General features: G+C 43.4%; 1 protein-coding gene across 2 annotated transcripts in view; it reads right to left on the bottom strand.

Moving 5' to 3' along the window:
- Positions 1-18210, bottom strand: part of xylt2 (xylosyltransferase II) — a 275890-nt gene that overhangs the window by 23745 nt on the left and 233935 nt on the right. For both annotated transcript variants that reach the window (XM_059949008.1, XM_059949009.1), the window contains one exon: positions 4293-4552. In XM_059949008.1, coding sequence (XP_059804991.1) covers positions 4293-4552 — 260 coding nt within the window. The remainder of the gene's footprint in view (positions 1-4292; positions 4553-18210) is intronic.

Here is an 18210-nt window from a genome sequence, read left to right as displayed (position 1 = left end):
CTCCGCCCAATTTCCTACCTTCTCCCTGTAACCTTCAGGCCCTGACTAATCAAGAACTAATCAACCTCTGCCTTAAATATACTCAATGACTTGGCCTCCATAGCTGCCTGTGGTAATGAATTACACAGATTCACCACACTCTGGCTAAAGAAATTCCTTCTCATCTCCATTCTATCTTCTCTGAGGTTGTGCCCTCTGGTCCTAGACTCCCCAGCACAGGAAACATACTATTGGAACATCCATTCTATTGAGGTCTTTCAACATTCAGTAGATTTCAATGAGATCCCCCCACTTCATTCTTCTGAATTTCAATGAATACATGCCCAGAGCCATCATTGGTCCTCATATGGTAATCCAGGAATCATTCTTGTGAACCTCTTCTGAACTCACTCCAATGTCAGCACATCCTTTCTTAGGTAAGGGGCCCAAAACTACTCACAATACTCCAAGTGAGTCCTTACCAGTGCCTTATAAAGCCTTAACGTTACAGCCTTGCTTTTACATTCTAGTCCTCTTGAAATGATTTCAAGTTCCGGTGTGCCCGGGTACAAGGCTGGATCGCTCTGGGTGCTGAGCTAATGTGAAGAGCCTGAGAGTGGCTTTGGGCTGGGCAGTGAAATGTATCACTGGGCGGCGTGGTTTAGGCCTGGAGCCTTTCACTGCATCTGGTTCTTAGTGCAAGGTTCAATTTGTTGTTTAGACAATTTAAACGCTGGCCCAGATCAGAGGCAAGAGCCAATTTTGTTCACTCTTCGCGATGGTCATGCCTCTCTCCAAGGCACTGCTGCCTTTTACTGTTTTCTGATCAAATGCCAGCCCAGATCGAGTGGAAGGAACAGGGTGTTGAGATCCAGGGCAAGAGCTGATTTTGCTCGCTCTCTGCAATAGTCACTCTTTTCTTAATGACACTGAGGTTATGAAGACTGCCCCAACTGATGTGCTCTGTGCCCGCTAATGATGAACTGATATGCGAGTGTTGGACTTTTATTTTTTCTTTCACTGGGTTCTTTAAGGTTTCTTGCTTTGCGGCTACCTGTGAGCAAGCAAATCTCAAGGTCGTATAATTTATCACTTCTTTGACAATATATATACTTGAATCATGAATTACTATCTCTGAGGATCTATCCTGAGCCGAACATATTGATAAAGGCATGACAGCTGCTATATGACATTAAGACTTTGAAAAGACCTAGTATGTTGCCAAAGACCCGTGCAAATTTCTACAGATGTACTGTGGAGAGCATTCTGCTGGACTCTATCACTGTCTGGTGTGAGGGAGGAACTGCCACTGTACAGAGGTACTGTGTATACCTCACAGAGGTACCGTGTACACTGCACAGATGTACCATGTATACTGCAAAGATGTACCATGTACACTGCACAGACATACCGTGTACACCGCATAGAGGTACCGTGTACACAGCACAGATGTACCGTGTAAACCGCACAGATGTAACGTGTACACCGTGCAGATGTACCGTGTATACCACACAGAGGTACCATGTATACCGCAAAAATGTACCACCTACACCGCACAGATGTACCCTGTATACCGCACAGAGATACCCTGTATACCGCACAGAGATACCGTGTACACCACACAGAGGTAACGTGTATATTGCACAGATGTACTGTGTATATTGCACAGATGTACTATGTATATTGCACAGATGTACAGTGTATATTGCACAGATGTACCATGTATATTGCAGAGATACTGTGTACACCGCACAGAGGTAACGTGTATACCGCACAGAGGTACCGTGTATATTGCGCAGATGTACCCTGTATACCGCACAGAGATACCGTGTACACCACACAGAGGTAACGTGTATATTGCAAAGATGTACCGTGTATATTGCACAGATGTACCGTGTATATTGCAGAGATACCGTGTACACCGCACAGATGTACCCTGTATACCGCACAGATGTACCGTGTATATTGCACAGATGTACCATGTATATTGCACAGATGTACCGTGTATATTGCACAGATGTACCATGTATATTGCAGAGATACCGTGTACACCACACAGAGGTAACGTGTATACCACACAGAGGTACCGTGTATATTGCGCAGATGTACCTTGTATACCGCACAGAGATACCGTGTACACCGCACAGAAGTAACGTGTATATTGCACAGATATACCATGTATATTGCACAGATGTACCGTGTATATTGCACAGATGTACCGTGTATACTACGCAGATGTACGTGGACAGCATTCTGCTAGACTCTTTCACTGTCTAGTGTGAGGGAGGAGCTGCCACTGCACAGGATCAAAAGAAGCTGCAGAGAGTCAGCTCCATCATGGGCATTACCCTCTGTAGCCTCCAGGATATCTTCAAGGAGCGATGCCTCAAAAAGGCAGCATCCATCATTAAAGATCCCCATTTTCCAGGACATGCCCTCTTTTCATCATTACCATCAGGTAGGAGGTACAGGAGCCTGAAGGCACACACTCAATGATTCAGGAACAGCTTCTTTGTCTCTGCCATCAGATTTCTGAATGACATTAATCCCATGGGCACTAACTTATTATTTTTGCACTACTTATTTAATTTAACACATATATATATAAGCCTGATTGAATTTTTGAGGATGTGACTAAATCATTGATGAAGGCCGTAAATGTAGACTATATGGATTTTGGCAAGGCATTTGATAAGGTACCCTATGCAAGGCTTATTGAGAAAGTAAGGAGGCATGGGATCCAAGGGGACCTTGCTTTGTGGATCCAGAATTGGCTTGCCCTCAGAAGGCAAAGAGTGGTTGTAGACAGGTCATGTTCTGCATGTGGTGTGCCTCAGGGATCTGTTCTGGGACCCCCTACCCTTTGTGACTTTTATAAATGACCTGGATAAGGAAATGGAGGGATGGGTTAGTAAATCTGCTGATGACACAAAGGTTGGAGGTGTTGTGGATAGTGTGGAGGGCTGTCAGAGGCTACAGCAGGACATCGATAGGATGCAAAACTGGCAGATGGAGTTCAACCCAGGTAAATGTGAGGTGGTCCATTTTTGTAGGTCAAATATGACGGCAGAATATAGTATTAATGGTAAGACTGCTGGTAGTGTGGAGGATTAGGGGGATCTTGGGGTCTGAGTCCATAGGACACTTAAAGCTGCTGCGCAGGTTGATTATATTGTTAACAAGGTACTCAGTGCATTGGCCTTCATCACCCATGGGATTGAGGTTAGGAGCCGACAGGTAATATTGCAGCTATATAGGACCCTGGTTAGACCCCACTTTGGAGTACTGTGCTCAGTTCTGGTCGCCTCACTACAAGAAGGATGTGGAAACTATAGAAACGGGGCAGAGGAAATTTACAAAGATGTTGCCTGGATTGAGGAGCATGTCTTATGAGAATGGGTTGAGTGAACTCAGCTTTTTCTCCTTGGAGCAGCAGAGGATGAGAGGTGACCTGATAGAGGTGTATAAGAAGATGAGAGGCATTGATTGTGTGGATAGTTAGAGGCTTTTTCCCAGGGCTGAAATGGCTAACACGAGGGGGCACAGTTTTAAGATGCTTGGAAGTAGGTACAGAGGAGATATCAGGGTAAGTTTTTTACGCAGAGAGAGGGGAGTGCGTGGAATGGGCGGCCAGCAACTGTGGTGGAGGGGGATACTATATGATCTTTTAAGAGACTCCTGGATAGGTACATGGAGCTTAGAAAAATAAAGGGCTATGGGTAACCTTAGGTAATTCCTAAGTAAGTACATGTTCTGCAGAGCATTGTGAGCCGAAGGGCCTGTATTGTGCTGTAGGTTTTCTATGTTTCTAAGGATATGGGCCAAATGTGCGCAGATGGGACAAGTTTAGATGTGTACTTTAGTAGGTAGTGGACAGAAGGTCCTGTTTCTATTCTGTATGACTCAATGATTTTATCATAGAATGGAAGGCACGGCAAGCAATCTCCAGCAAGGAAACAATAGTTTTACAATTTTCTCACAACGTCCTTAAATAAACACTATCTCAACATCAACTCATGAGAATTCCTGCTTCAAACCACAAACCACTCAAGTCTTCAACAAAACCATCTGTGATGGTACTGACGACACGGAATCACGTTCATGCCCTGTAGCCACCATGGGACCACCATCAAAAACCATGGCATTCATTGCCTTTCTTGATACTATAGTTTCTCGGAATGTGCTCCTGGGCTAATCAGGAGTAAGAAGCCAGAGTCCAGTCTAGAGCTACATGGACAAGTACCTTCCTCCTTTACTTCGTTGACAGGGTGCTTGATAGCGTGGCTCAGCTACTGGACCGTTTATTCTCATACCTGCAGTGGCTGGCTGTTCTTTGTTGCTCCGTCTGCAGCTTGCTCAGGCCCAGCTTGAAGAAAACCAGATAGCTGGTAATTGCAACGTCAGTGAGACTGCTCAGCCCGTCCACATGATCAAAGACATTCTCCCAGTAGGCTTTCAGAGCTGCTGTCCCAGGAGGGTAACTGCCATACAAATGCGAGTCCAAGATGTCAATGACTTCCTGATTAACAGTTGATTCAAACTTTCTTGCAAAAAATGTTGGTCTTGTCATTTGCTGTAAACAAAGATACAATAAAATGAATGAGAAAGGAGTAATGTGCACACCGTTCATTTAGGTTTTTGAAGAGTGAGAGGGAGACCACAGGCTGTCACATTACAACACACAAATATGCTGGAGGAACTCAGCATGTATGGAATGGAATAAAGAGTTAACATTTTGAGGACAAGACTTCATCAGGACTGGAAAGGAAGGGTGAAGAAGACAAAATAAAATGGAGGGAGGCAAAGGAGTACAAGTTAGGTGATAGGTGAAGCTAAGAAAGGGGGGAGGGTCAATGAAGTAAGAAGCTGTGAGGTTATAAGTGGAAAAGGTAAAAGGGTTGAAGAAGGAGTAATCTGACAGGAGAGGAAAGAAGACCAAGGGAGAAAGGGAAGGAGAAGGGCACCAGAGGGAGGTGCTAGGCAGCTGAGGAGATGAGAAGACATAAGAGAGGAAACAAAATGGGAAATGGAAAAAGAGAGGAGGAGGAGAAATCAGAGTTATGCTGTCAGGTTGAAGGCTTTCCAGACAGAAAATGAGGTGTTGCTTCTCCAATCTGAGAAAAGCCTCATTCCAGCCCTAGTCCTAACGAAGTGTTTTGACCCAAAACACCAACTTTAATTCCTCTCCTTAAATGCTACCTGCTATGTTAAGTTCTTCTAAAATTTATAGTGTTGCACTGGATTTCCATCATTTGCACAATCTATTATGATTGGCTGGCACATCACTCTAGTTCCCCAGACTATTAAGAGCTCAACACACCTCTAACTGGCTTTATTTTAAATGAAGGTGTAACATACGAGGAGTGATTGATAAGTTCTTGGCCTAAGGTAGAAGGAGTCAATTTTAGAAAACCTAGCACATTTATTTTTCAACATAGTCCCCTCCTACATTTACACACTTCGTCCAGCGGTCATGGAGCATACGGATCTTGGACCTCCAGAAAATGTCCACAGAAGGGTGATTGATAAGTTCATGGCCTAAAGTAGAAGGAGGTGAGTTATACAGCTCTCGGTACATGCACATGCAGGTCAACTCTTTGAGTGATTACGCAGAAAGTTTGAAGTTAATAACTCATCTCCTTCTACCTTAGGCCATGAACTTACCAATCACCCCTGAGGAGTTATTAACTATAAAGTTCGGAATAGAACTCTCTAAAGGTATCATTTATTTCAGAGTGATCAGTTGTCGTAACACCATTAGTGTTGTAAATTTCTTTAATTTGTCATTTAACTGCAGAAGTTTTTAATAGGTTGGCCAATACTTTACCTGTTTTATCTCCGTGACTGTAAAATTGAGTTTTATCTTTAAGAAGTTGAGTTTCAATTGGCTACCTAAACAGAAGATCATATTTAGTTTTAACTTCAACACGTCTTTTTATATAAAACAGGATCTGGAGCTATAGCATATTTTTTGATCGAATTGTTTCAGTTGATTGGCTAGTTCAATTTTCTTTATTAGCTTTATTCTTAACCCTTTCAGTATAAGAGATAAGTTGTCCTCTAATATAGGCCTTGAAAGTGTCCCATACAGTAAGATTAGAAGTCTCTTCCCTTTTATTCTCTTCAAAAAATAAAATAATATGCCTCTCTAGAAATTTTAAAAAATCCTTATCAGATGACAAAATTGTATTAAAATATCAAATTTTGTTTGTTTGAGGAAAACCAGGAAGATTTAAAGATAGAAATACAGGAGCATGATCTAAAACAGCAATTTCTTTATATTCATAGGAACGAACTGATGAAATCATTTGACAATAAAAAAAAATCAATCCTGGAATATGTATGATGAACATGGGAAAAAACGAGTGCTCCCAATCTAAAGGATGTAAGAAACATCCAATATCAACAATGCCACATTTCAATAAAATAGATTGAATAAACAAAGTTGGTTTGTTTCGATTGGCAACGACATCTCCTCCACAATCACCATCAATACAGGTGCACCACAAGGCTATCTGCTTAGACCCCTGCTCTACTTGCTATATGCTTATGACTGTGAGGCTAAGTACAACTCCAATGCCACATTTAAAATTGCTGATGACAACTCTATTGTAGGCCAAATCAAAGGTGGTTACAAATCAGAATATAGGAGGGAGATTAAAAATCTATCTGTATGGTGCCACAACAACCACTCACTCAACATCAGCAATTATTAACTACAGGAAGAAGAAACCAGAGGTCCATGAGCTAGTCCTCATCAGAGGATCAGAGGTGGAAAGGGTCAGTAACTTTAAATTCCTCAGCATCATCTTTTCAGAGGGTCATTCCTGAGTCCAACATTGAACTGTCATTACAAAGAAGGCATAGTAGCAACTCTACTTTGTTAAAGGTTTACGAAGATTTGTTATGTCATCTACAACTTTGTCAAACTTCTGTAGATGTGTGGTGGAGAATATACTGACTGGTTGCATCATGGCCTAGTATAGAAACACAATGCTCTGAATGGAGAAGCCTACCAAAAGTAGTGGTTACAGACCAATCCATCACAGGTAAAGCCCTCCCCACCACTGTGCAGGTTGACAAAGGATCATTGTCCCAGGAAAGCAGTATTCATCATGGAGGATCCCTACCATCCAGGCTATGCTCGGTTTTTGCTGCTGCATCAGGAAGGAGGTTCAGAAGCCTCAGGTCCCACACCACCAGGTTCAGGAACAGTTATTACCCCTCACATAGTGGATAACTTCACTCATACCAACACTGAACTGATTCCACAATCTACGGACTCACTTTCAAGAACTCTACAACTCATGTTGTTTGTTTATTTAGTTTGTTAATAGTTATTTACTTTGTATTTGTTTATTTCTATTTGCGCGATTTGTTGTCTTTTGCAGATTGGTTGTTTGTTTATGTGCAGTTTTTCATTGATTCTACTGTATTTAGACCGTAAGACAAAGCAGCAGAAGTCGGACATTTGGCCCATTGAGTCTGCTCCACCATTTTATCATGAGCTGATCCATTCTCCCATTTAGTCCCACTCCCCTGCCTTCTCACCATAACTCTTGATTCCCTGGCTAATCAGATACCTATGAATCTCTGCCTTAAATACACCCAATGACTTGGCCTCCACTGCCACCCGTGGCAACAAATTCCACAGATTCACCATCCTCTGGCTAAAAAAATTTCTTCGCATCTCTGTTCTGAGTGGGTGCCCATCAATCCTTAAGTCATGCCCTCTCGTACTAGACTCCCCCACCATGGGAAAGAACTTTGCCACATCCACTCTGTCCATGCCTTTCAACATTCAAACTGTTTCAATGAGTTCCTCCCTCATTCTTCTGAACTCCAAGGAGTACAGTCCAAGAGCGATCAAACACTCCTCATATGTTAACTCTCTCATTCCCGGAATCATTCTAGTGAATCTTCTCTGAACCCTCTCCAACGTCAGCACATCCTTTCTTAAATAAGGATCTCAAAACTGCACACAGTACTCCAAGTGAGGTCTTACCAGTGCCTTTTACAGCCTCAACATCACATCCCTGCTCCTATACTCTATTCCTCTAGAAATGAATGCCAACATTTACTATAAATGCCTGCAAGAAAATGAATCAAAGGGTAGTATACAGTATGTGACAAATATGTACTTTGGTAATAAATTTACTTTGAACTTCCCCTTGTATGCAGTTACCCAGCCTCTTGCCTCCTACAACTTAGGAATGACTACCTCCCTTTGTTCTTACCTACCACCTCCTCATTTTCCCATATGAGCCGAAGGTCATCCAGATGCAGCTCCAGTTCCCTAACATGGTCTGTAAGGAGCTGCAGCTTGATGCATTTTACACAGATGTAGTTATCAAGGAGACTGGAGGTCTCCATAACTTCCACATCTGATAAAAGAAAATACCACTGACCTTGGGCCCACTGTCACTACTCAAGCGAGGTCTAAAATCTTAACCATAAACTTACCTCAGCCTTCAGCTCTTCTTGCCAAAGCCTCTTGAACTAAAACCTCAAGATCTCCGCTCTTAACTCTGTCCTCTCCAACAATGATCGCTCCACTTACACCTGACTTCCTTTTATAGGTCTTTCCCAAATGCCTAATAAACTATAATAGCTCAAGCCTACTAAAAAGTTCCACATTTTAAATATCATGTGCACTCACCCCCAAATAAGTGACTGCCCACGATAACTCAAATCTGACAAAAAGTTCCAAAAGGTTCCACCCACATTTTAAATCTCATGCTCACTCACCTCCAAACAGGCAACTGCACACAATATGTCAGACCTGGCCAAATTACTCCCAGTTGCATGTGCTACATATTCTAGAAACAGAAGGACAGGGCAGATGAAAATCTGGTGGAGCAGAGTGGGATTATGCTCTTGGGCCCTTGGAATTTATTCTGGGACAGAGGTGACTTGTACAAGACGCATGGTTTGTACTTGGAGGAGATTGAGGAAAATGAAGCAGTTAAGTCAATCAAATGTAGCAGGTAAAACAAGTACTGGCAGGACAGGGAGTCACAACTTTGAGTCATTGGTAGAATATTCGGAGGGCTCTGAATTTTTTGCTTTTTTTTGATATTCTCCGCATTTTATTAATTATAATTATTTGTATTGTGCTACTGGATTTTTATATGTTATTGTCAGGTCTACTCTAATTTACATTTAAGATTCAATTGTCCTCAATTACTTCCAATTAATTTTCTGAGACTTTGCAGGTGTATCCTTGGACTCTTGTCTTGCATTCGGATAGTTACTTGTTATCTTGCAATTAATCTGGGGTTTTATCTGCTGAGCACAGCTTCTTTCATATCCTGTATTGTATTTAAAGAGCCAGTGCTGAGTGAAGTCCTGACTGAGTTATTCAAGACCTTGTAAGTTCCACTGTCTTACTTTGTCTCTTTTGTTAATAAAATTCCTAGTTTTCTTTAACTCTTTAGAGTCTTTGTGTAATTCTGTGCTTGGGTCTGAAGATACAATGGGACACAGGGAGTAAGGAAGATGCATCAGGCTAAATTGTATTTGGGTAAAGTAGAGAATTTAGAATATATATTGGCACATGGGATTATGATATTGTAACTATTTTAGAAACATGGACTGGCAAATCAATGTTTCAGATACTAACAGGCCCAAGAGAGGTGGAGTTGTATTTTTAATTAGGAAAGACATAAGAGATAGGAGCAGAAGTAGGCCATTCAACCCACTGAGTCTGTTCCGCCATTTAATCATGGCTGATCCAATTCTTTCAGTCATCCCCATTCCCCTGCCTTCTCCCCATATCCTTTGACGGCTTGGCTAATCAAGAACCTATCTATCTCTGCCCTAAATGGCTTCCACAGCCGCTTGTGCCAACAAATCCCACAGATTTACCACCCTCTGACTAAAGTAATTTCTTGGCGTCTCTGTTCTGAATGGATGTCCTTCAATCCTGAAGTCGTGTCCTCTTGTCCGAGACTCCCCTACCATGGGAAATAACTTTGCCATATCTAGTCTGTTCAGGCCTTTTAACATTCGAAATATTTCTATGAGATCCCCCCCTCATTCTCCTGAACTCCAGGGAATACAGCCTAAGAGCTGCCAGACGTTACTCATACGGTAACCCTTTCATTCCTGGAATCTTTCTCGTGAATCTTCTCTGAACCCTCTCCAATGTCAGTATATCCTTTGTAAAATAAGGCACTCAAAACTGCACAGAATATTCCAACCGTGATCTCATGAGTGCCTTATAGAGCCTCAGCATCACATCCCTGCTCTTATGTTCTATACCTCTAGAAATGAATGCCAACATTGCATTTGCCTTCTTCATAACCAATGCAATCTGGAAATTATCCTTCAGGTTATCTTGCACAAGGACTCCCAAGTCCCTTTGCATCTCTGCATTTGAATTCTCTCTCCATCTAAGTAATAGTCTGCCCATTTATTTCTTCCACCAAAGTGCATGACCATACACTTTCCAACATTGTATTTCATTTGCCATTTCTTTGCCCATTCCCCTAAACTATCTAAGTCCGGAACCTGGGTCTTAGCACTCAGATCTGCAGCTGGATCTTCAGCTTCCTCACAGACAGGACCCAGGCTGTAAAAATAGGGGACAAGCTCTCCTCTACAATCTCTCTGAGCACCGGTGCCCCACAAGGCTGTGTACTCAACCCCCTGCTGTACTCACTGTACACCCATGATTGTGTAGCCAAGTTTCCATCAAGCTCAATATTAGATTATGAGGACACTCAGTCCTCATTTATTGTCATTTAGAAATGAATGCATGCATTAAGAAATGATACAATGTTCCTCTGGAGTGTTATCACAAAATAAAAAAAAGGACAAACCAAGACTCACACTGACAAAACCACATAATTATAGCGTATAGTTACAGCAGTGCAAAACAACACCGTAGTGCGATACACGCAGACCATGGATGCGGTTTAAAAGTCTCAAGTCCTGATCGCCCCAATCATCCCGATACCAGGCAGAAAACGGGAGAACTTTCGCTGCCATAAACTTCCAGGCACTGACAATGCCTCGGAAGCACCCGACGACAGCAGACTCTGAGTCCGTCCAAAAACTTCGAGCCTCCGGCAAGCCCCTCCGATACAGCCTCCCGAGCGCCTTCGACCTCGTCCCGGCCGCTGAAACAAGCAAAGCCGAGGTCTCGGAGGCCTTCTCCTCCGGAGATTCCGGACCGCACAGCAGCAGCGGCAGCAAAGTGGGCATTTCAGAAGTTTCTCCAGATGTTCCTCCACGCTCTCACGTCTGCCTCCATCAAATCAGGATTGTGCACGGATCCCTACTTAACACGCAATGGATATCCATTCTCCAGAGAGGCCGCGCGTGCTGCGTTGCATTGCCATCTTCTCCTATATATAAGTTTGCTGATGACACCACAATTGTAGGCCATATCTTGGGTAATGATGAGTCTGAGTACAGAGGGGAAATTAAGAACCTGGTGGCATGGTGCGAAAACAATAACCTATCCCTCAACGTCAGCAAGACAAAGGAATTGGTTGTTGACTTCAGAAGGAGTAGCGGACCACACAACCCCATCTACATCGGTGGTGCGCAGGTGGAACAGGTCAAAAGCTTTAAGTTCCTCGGGGTGAATATCACAAATGAACTGACTTGGTCTAACCAAGCAGAGTCCACTGCCAAGAAGGCCCACCAGCACCTTTACTTCCTGAGAAAGCTGAAGAAATTTAGCCTGTCCCCTAAAACACTCACTAAATTTTATAGGTGCATTGTAGAAAGCATTCTTCTAGGGTGCACCACAACCTGGTATGGAAGTTGTCCTGTCCAAGACCGGAAGAAGCTGCAGAAGATCGTGAATTTAGCCCAGCACATCACAGAAACCAACCTTCTATCCTTGGGAAACATGAGGAAATCTGCAGATGCTGGAAATTCAAGCAACACACAGAAAATGCTGGTGGAACACAGCAGGCCAGGCAGCATCGATAAGGAGAAGCACTGCCGACGTTTCAGGCCGAGACCCTTCGTCCTTATAGATGCTGCCTGGCCTGCTGTGTTCCACCAGCATTTTGTGTGTGCTCCATCCTTAGACTCACTTTACACCGCATGTTGTCGGAGCTGCCAGGATAATCAAGGACACGACCCACCCAGCCAACACACTCCTTGTCCATTTTCCCTCCGGGAGAAGGTTCAGGAGCTTGAAGATTCGTATGGCCAGATTTGGGAACAGCTTCTTTCCAACTGTGATAAGACTGCTGAACGGATCCTGACCCGGATCTGGGCCGTACCTTCCAAATATCCGGACCTGACTTGCACTACCTTACTTTCCTTTTTCTATTTTCTAATTTTGACTTATAATTTAAAATTTTATTATATTTACTTTGATTTGTACTTCAGTAAGTGCAAAGCGCAGAGTCAAATATTGCTGTGATGATTGTATGCTCTAGTATCAATTGTTTGGTGACAATAAAAGTAAAGTAAGCAAAGTCTCCCCTGTTTCCTCAATACTACCCGCTCCTCCACCTATCTTTGTATCATTGGCAAATTTAGCAATAAATCCATTAATCCCATAGTCCAAATTATTGACATACATCGTAAAAACCAGCAGTCCCAACTCCGACCCCTGTGGAACTCCAGTGGTAACCAACAGCCAGCCAGAATATGATCCCTTTATTCCCACTCTCTGCTTTCTGCCAATAAAGCAGCGCTCCACCCATGCTAGTAACTTCCCTGTAATTCCACAGGTTCTAATCTTGCTAAGCAGTCTCCTGTGTGGCACCTTGTCAAAGGCCTTCTGAAAATCCAAGTACACCATATCCACTGCATCTCCTTTGTCCACCCTGCTTGTAATTTCCTCAAAAAATTGCAGTAGGTTAGTCAAGCAGGATTTTCCTTTCAGAAAACCATGCTAGCTTTGGCCTATTTTGTCATGTGCCTCAGGTACTCCGTAATCTCATCCCTAACAATCGATTCCAACAACTTCCCAACCACTGACGTCAGGCTAACAGGTCTACAGTTTCCTTTGTGCTGCCTCCCACCCTTCTTAAATAGTGCAGTAACATTTACAATTTTCCAGTCATCTGGTACAATGCCAGAATCTATCAATTCTTGAAAGATCACTGTTAATGCCTCCGCAATCTCTCCAGCTACTTCCTTCAGAACCCGAGGGTGTATTCCATCAGGTCCAGGAGATTTATCCACCCTCAGACCATTAAGCTTCCTGAGCACCTTCTCAGTTGTAATTTTCACTGCACATACTTCACTTCCCTGACACTCTTGAATGTCCGGTATACTGCAGATGTATTCCACTTTGAAGACTGAAGCAAAATATGCATTCAGTTCCTCTGCCATCTCTGCGTCTCTCAATACAATATCTCCAGTGTCATTTTCTCTTGGTCCTATATCTACCCACAACTCTTTTACCCTATATATTCTTAAAAGAGCTTTTAGTATCATCTTTGATATTAGTCACCAGCTTCCTTTCACAATTCATCTTTTCCTTCCTAATGACCTTCTTAGTTTCCTTCTGCACGTTTTTAAAAGCTTCCCAATCCTCTATCTTCTCACTAGCTCTGGCTTCATTTTATGCCTTCTCTTTTGATTTTACTTCGGCTCTGACTTCACCTGTCAGCCACAGTAGTGTCCTTCTTCCATTTAAAAATTTCTTCTTATTTGGAATATATCTGACTTGCACTTCCCTCATTTTTCGCAGAAACTCCAGCCATTTCTGCTCTGCTGTCCTTCCTGCTATTGTCCCTTTCCAGTTAACCTTGGTCAGTTCCCCTTTCATGCCAACATGACACCACAACAGTTCTTAAAGAATATATTTCTGGATCATCCAGTGAGGCCATATGGATAGAATTTTAAAAAATATGGTTAGAATGTAAGAATCTTATATTGCTTAATGGCAGGGTTGCATGGCATAAAAAAAAAGGTTGGGACACTTTATCCTACAGTTTCTTTAAGTCAGCAGGAATAAGTTTTAACTGGTCCAGAAGGTGAGATCACATGAAACCCCTGGAAAACAAACCTGCTGGACATAATGCAACACACACAAAATGCTGGTGGAATGCAGCAGTCCAGGCAGCATCTATAGGGAGAAGCACTGTCAACGTTTCGGGCTGAGACCCTTCATCAGGACTACATGAAAGGAAAGATAGCAAGAGATTTAAAAGCAGGAGGGGGAAATACGAAATGATAGAAGACAGGAGTGGGGTGAAACTAAGAGCTGGAAAGGTGATTGGCAAAAGGGATACAGAGCTGGAGAAGGGAAAGGATCATGGGACAGGGGGCCTAGGGAGAAAGAAAGGGGGAGGGGAGCACCAGAGGGAGATGGAGAACAGGCAGAGTGATGGGCAGAGAGAGAGAAAAAAAAGAGGGGGAGAAAACTAAAACATCAGGGATGGGGTAAGCAGGGGAAGAGGGGCATTAACAGAAGTTAGAGAAGTCAGTGTTCATGCCATCAGATTGGAGGCTACCCAGACAGGATATAAGGTGTTATTCCTCCAACCTGAGTGTGGCTTCATCTTGACAGTAGAGGAGGCCATGGATAGACATATCAGAATGGTAACGGGACGTGGAAGTAAAATGTGTGGCCACTGGGAGATCCTGCTTTCTCTGGCGGACAGAGCATAGGTGTTCAGCGAAACAGTCTCCCAGTCTGTGTCGGGTCTCACCGATATATACAAAGCCACACCGGGAGCACCGGACGCAGTATACCACACCAGCCGGCTCACAGGTGAAGTGTCGCCTCACCTGGAAGGACTGTCTGGGGCCCTGAATGGTGGTGAGGGAGGAAGTGTAAGGACAGGTGTAGCACTTGTTCCCCTTACAAGGATAAGTGCCAGGAGGGAGATCAGTGGGAAGGGATGGGGAGGATGAATAGACAAGGGAGTCGCGTAGGGAGCGATCCCTGCAGAAAGCAGAAGGGGGGGGAGGGAAAGATGTGCTTGGTAGTGGGATCCTGTTGGAGGTGGCAAAAAGTTACGGAGAATTATACGTTGGACCGGAAGCTGGTGGGGTGGTAGGTGAGGACAGGGGGAACCCTATCCCGAGTGGGGTGGAGGGCAGATGGGGTGAGGGCAGATGTGCGGGAAATGGGAGAGATGCGTTTGAGAGCAGAGTTGATAGTGGAAGAAGACCCTTTGTTTAAAAAAGGAAGACATCTCCTTCGTCCTAGAATGAAAAGCCTCATCCTGAGAGCAGATGCGGTGGAGATGGAAGAATTGCGAGAAGGGAATAGCATTTTTGCAAGAGACAGGGTGGGAAGAGGAATAGTCCAGGTAGCTGTGAGAGTCTGTAGGCTTATAGTAGATATCAGTCGATAAACTGTCTCCAGAGATGGAGACAGAAAGATCAAGAAAGGGGAGGGAGGTGTCGGAAATGGACCAGGTAAATTTGAGGACAGGGTGAAAGTTGGAGGCAAAGTTAATGAAGTCAACGAGCTCAGCACGTGTGCAAGAGGCAGCGCCAATGCAGTTGTCGACGTAGCGAAGGAAAAGAGGGGGACGGATACCCATATAGGCTTGGAACATGGACTGTTCCACAAAGCCAACAAAAAGGCAGGCATAGCTGGGACCCATGTTACTTTCGAATCTCTTACTATCTTTCCTTTCAGTTAGTCCTGACGAAGCGTCTCAGCCCGAAATGTTGACAGTGCTTCTTCCTATAGATGCTGCCTTGCCTGCTGTGTTCCATCAGCATTCTGTGTGTGTTGCTTGAATCTCCAGCATCTGCAGATTTCCTCATGTCTGTTGGACATAATATTGGCTTGATGAGAAAAGGCACAGGCTATTCGTGGGGAGGGGGTTGCTTTTCATAATGGAGGCCTGTGACCATGGGCATGTCATAGGAATTGATGTTGACTCACTTGCTATTTGTTATCTGTATTCATGACTTGGATGAGAACGTAGTTGGCGTGATTTGTAATTCTATGCATGACATTGGACAGTGAAGGAAGTTGTCTGTTACAAAAGGATCTAGATCATCTAGAAGCATATAAAATCATGACAGGCACACATAGGGTCAATGTCTTTTTCCCATGGTTTGGGAATCCAGAACTAGGGTGAAGACGTTTAAGGTGAGAGGTGGAGAGATTGAATAAGAACTTGAGAGACAACTTTTCCACCCAGAGGGTGGGCAATATATGAAATGAGCTGCCAGTGGAAGTGGTTAAGCCAAGTACATTAAGAACATTTACAAGATACTTGAATAGGCACATGGATAGGGAAGAGTCACAGGAATGTGGGCTAAGCATGAGTAATGTGATGAGTGTAGGGAATTTTGCTTGGCATGGATCAGTTGGGTCAAAGGGCCTGTTTCTGTGTTGTACGACATTATAACTGGGAGAATGGACAAAGGAATGACAGGAAGACTTAAGGAAGTGGAAATAATGGATTTTAGGAAGAAAAACCAGGACAGGAATGACAAATACAGTGCCCTGGGGAATGCTATATGACAGAGATATCTTGGGGTACAAGTACAAAGATCCATGAAAACTGGCATACAAAGTAGTGAAGAGAGTTTATGGTATGCTTCTCTTCATTGAACTGGGTGCTGCATACCAGAGTTGGAATATCATGATGCTGGAATGTTCTGTGTAGTTCTAATCATCTAGCAATAAGGAGGAGGTAGCTGGGCAGGATGCAATGAAAAGTCACAAGAATTGCCAGGACTGGAAGGCCACAAGACCATAGATCCAGGAGCAGCATTAGGCCTTTTGGCCCATCGAGTCTACTCCACCATTTCATCATGGCTGATCCAATTTTCCTCTCAGCCCCAATCTCCTGCCTTCTTCCCAAATCCTTTCATGCTTTGACCAATCAAGAATCTAACAACCTTTGCCTTAAATATACTGTACATAAAGACCTGGCCTCCACAGCTGCCTGTGGTGAAAAATTCCACAGATTCATCACCCTCTGGCTAAAGAAATTCCTCCTCATCTCTGTTCTAAAACGACACCTCCCTATTCTCTATAGGAAACATCCTCTCCACATTCACCCTATCAAGGCCTTTCACCATTCAATGTGTTTCAGTGAAGTCACCACTCAATCTTCCAGTGAATACAGGTCCAGAGCCAGCAAAAACTTTTCATATGACAAGCCATTCAATCCTGGAATCATTTCTGTGAACCTCCTTTGAACCCTCTCCACTTTCAGACCATCTTTTCTAAGATAAGTGGCCCCAAACTGCTCATAATACTCCAAGTGAGGCATGACCAGTGATTTATAAAGTCTCAACATTACATCCTTGCTTTTATATTCTAGTGTTCTTGAAATAAATGCTAACATAGCATTTGCCTTCCTCACCAGACTCAACCTGCAAATGAACCTTTAGCAAATCCTGCACAAGGACTCCCAATCTCCTTTGTGCCTTAATTTTTTTGTACTTTCTCTCCATAGTCAACCCTTTCATTTCTTCTACCAAAGTGCATGACCATACATTTCCTGACACTATACACCATCTGCCATTTCTTTGCTCATTCTCCTAATCTAAGTCCTTGAGTAGCCTCTCTACTTCCTCAATATTACCTGCCCCTCTACCTATCTTCATATTGTCTGCAAACTTTGGAACAAAACTATCAATTCCTTCATCCAAATCATTGACATTGTAAAAATAATCAGTCCCAACCTGTGGAACACCATCAGTCACTGGCAGGTACTCAAAAAAGGCTCCTTTTATTCCTAATCTTTGCCTCTTGCCAATCAGCCACCGCTTTATCCATACTAGAATCTTTCCTGTAATACTATGAGCACATAGCTTGTTTAGAAGCCTTATGTGAGGCACCTTGTCAAAAGCCTTCTGAAAATCCAACATCAACCGATTCTCCCAAGTCTATCCTGCTTGTTATTTCTTCAAAGAATTCCAACAGAATTGTCAGGCAAGATTTTTCCTTGAGGAAACCAAATAGACTATGGCCTATATATCACATGCCTCTAAGTACCCTGAGACCACATCCTTAATAATCAACTCCAACATCTTCCCAACCACCAAAGGCAGACAAACTGGCCGATAGTTTCCTTTCTTCTGCCTCTTTCCCTTCTTGAAGAGTACAGTCACACTTACAATTTTCCTGTCTCCAGGGACCATTCCAGAAACTAGAAAAAAACACCCAATAGAGTCATTGCTCCTTTCCTATTTCTGACTTACACTCACACTGTCTCAGCAGACCATCCCTCTACAACTTTCTCCCTTTCTGCAGCCGTGACACTATCCTTAATTAGCAATATCACGCCCCACCTCTTTTGCTTCCCTCTCTGTTCTTTTTAAAACATC

The sequence above is a fragment of the Hypanus sabinus genome, chromosome 23 (assembly GCF_030144855.1).
Source record: "Hypanus sabinus isolate sHypSab1 chromosome 23, sHypSab1.hap1, whole genome shotgun sequence".
NCBI classification, from domain to species: Eukaryota; Metazoa; Chordata; class Chondrichthyes; order Myliobatiformes; family Dasyatidae; genus Hypanus; species Hypanus sabinus.
The sequence above is the reverse complement of the archived record's forward strand: the minus strand, read 5'-3'. Positions and strand labels throughout refer to the sequence as shown.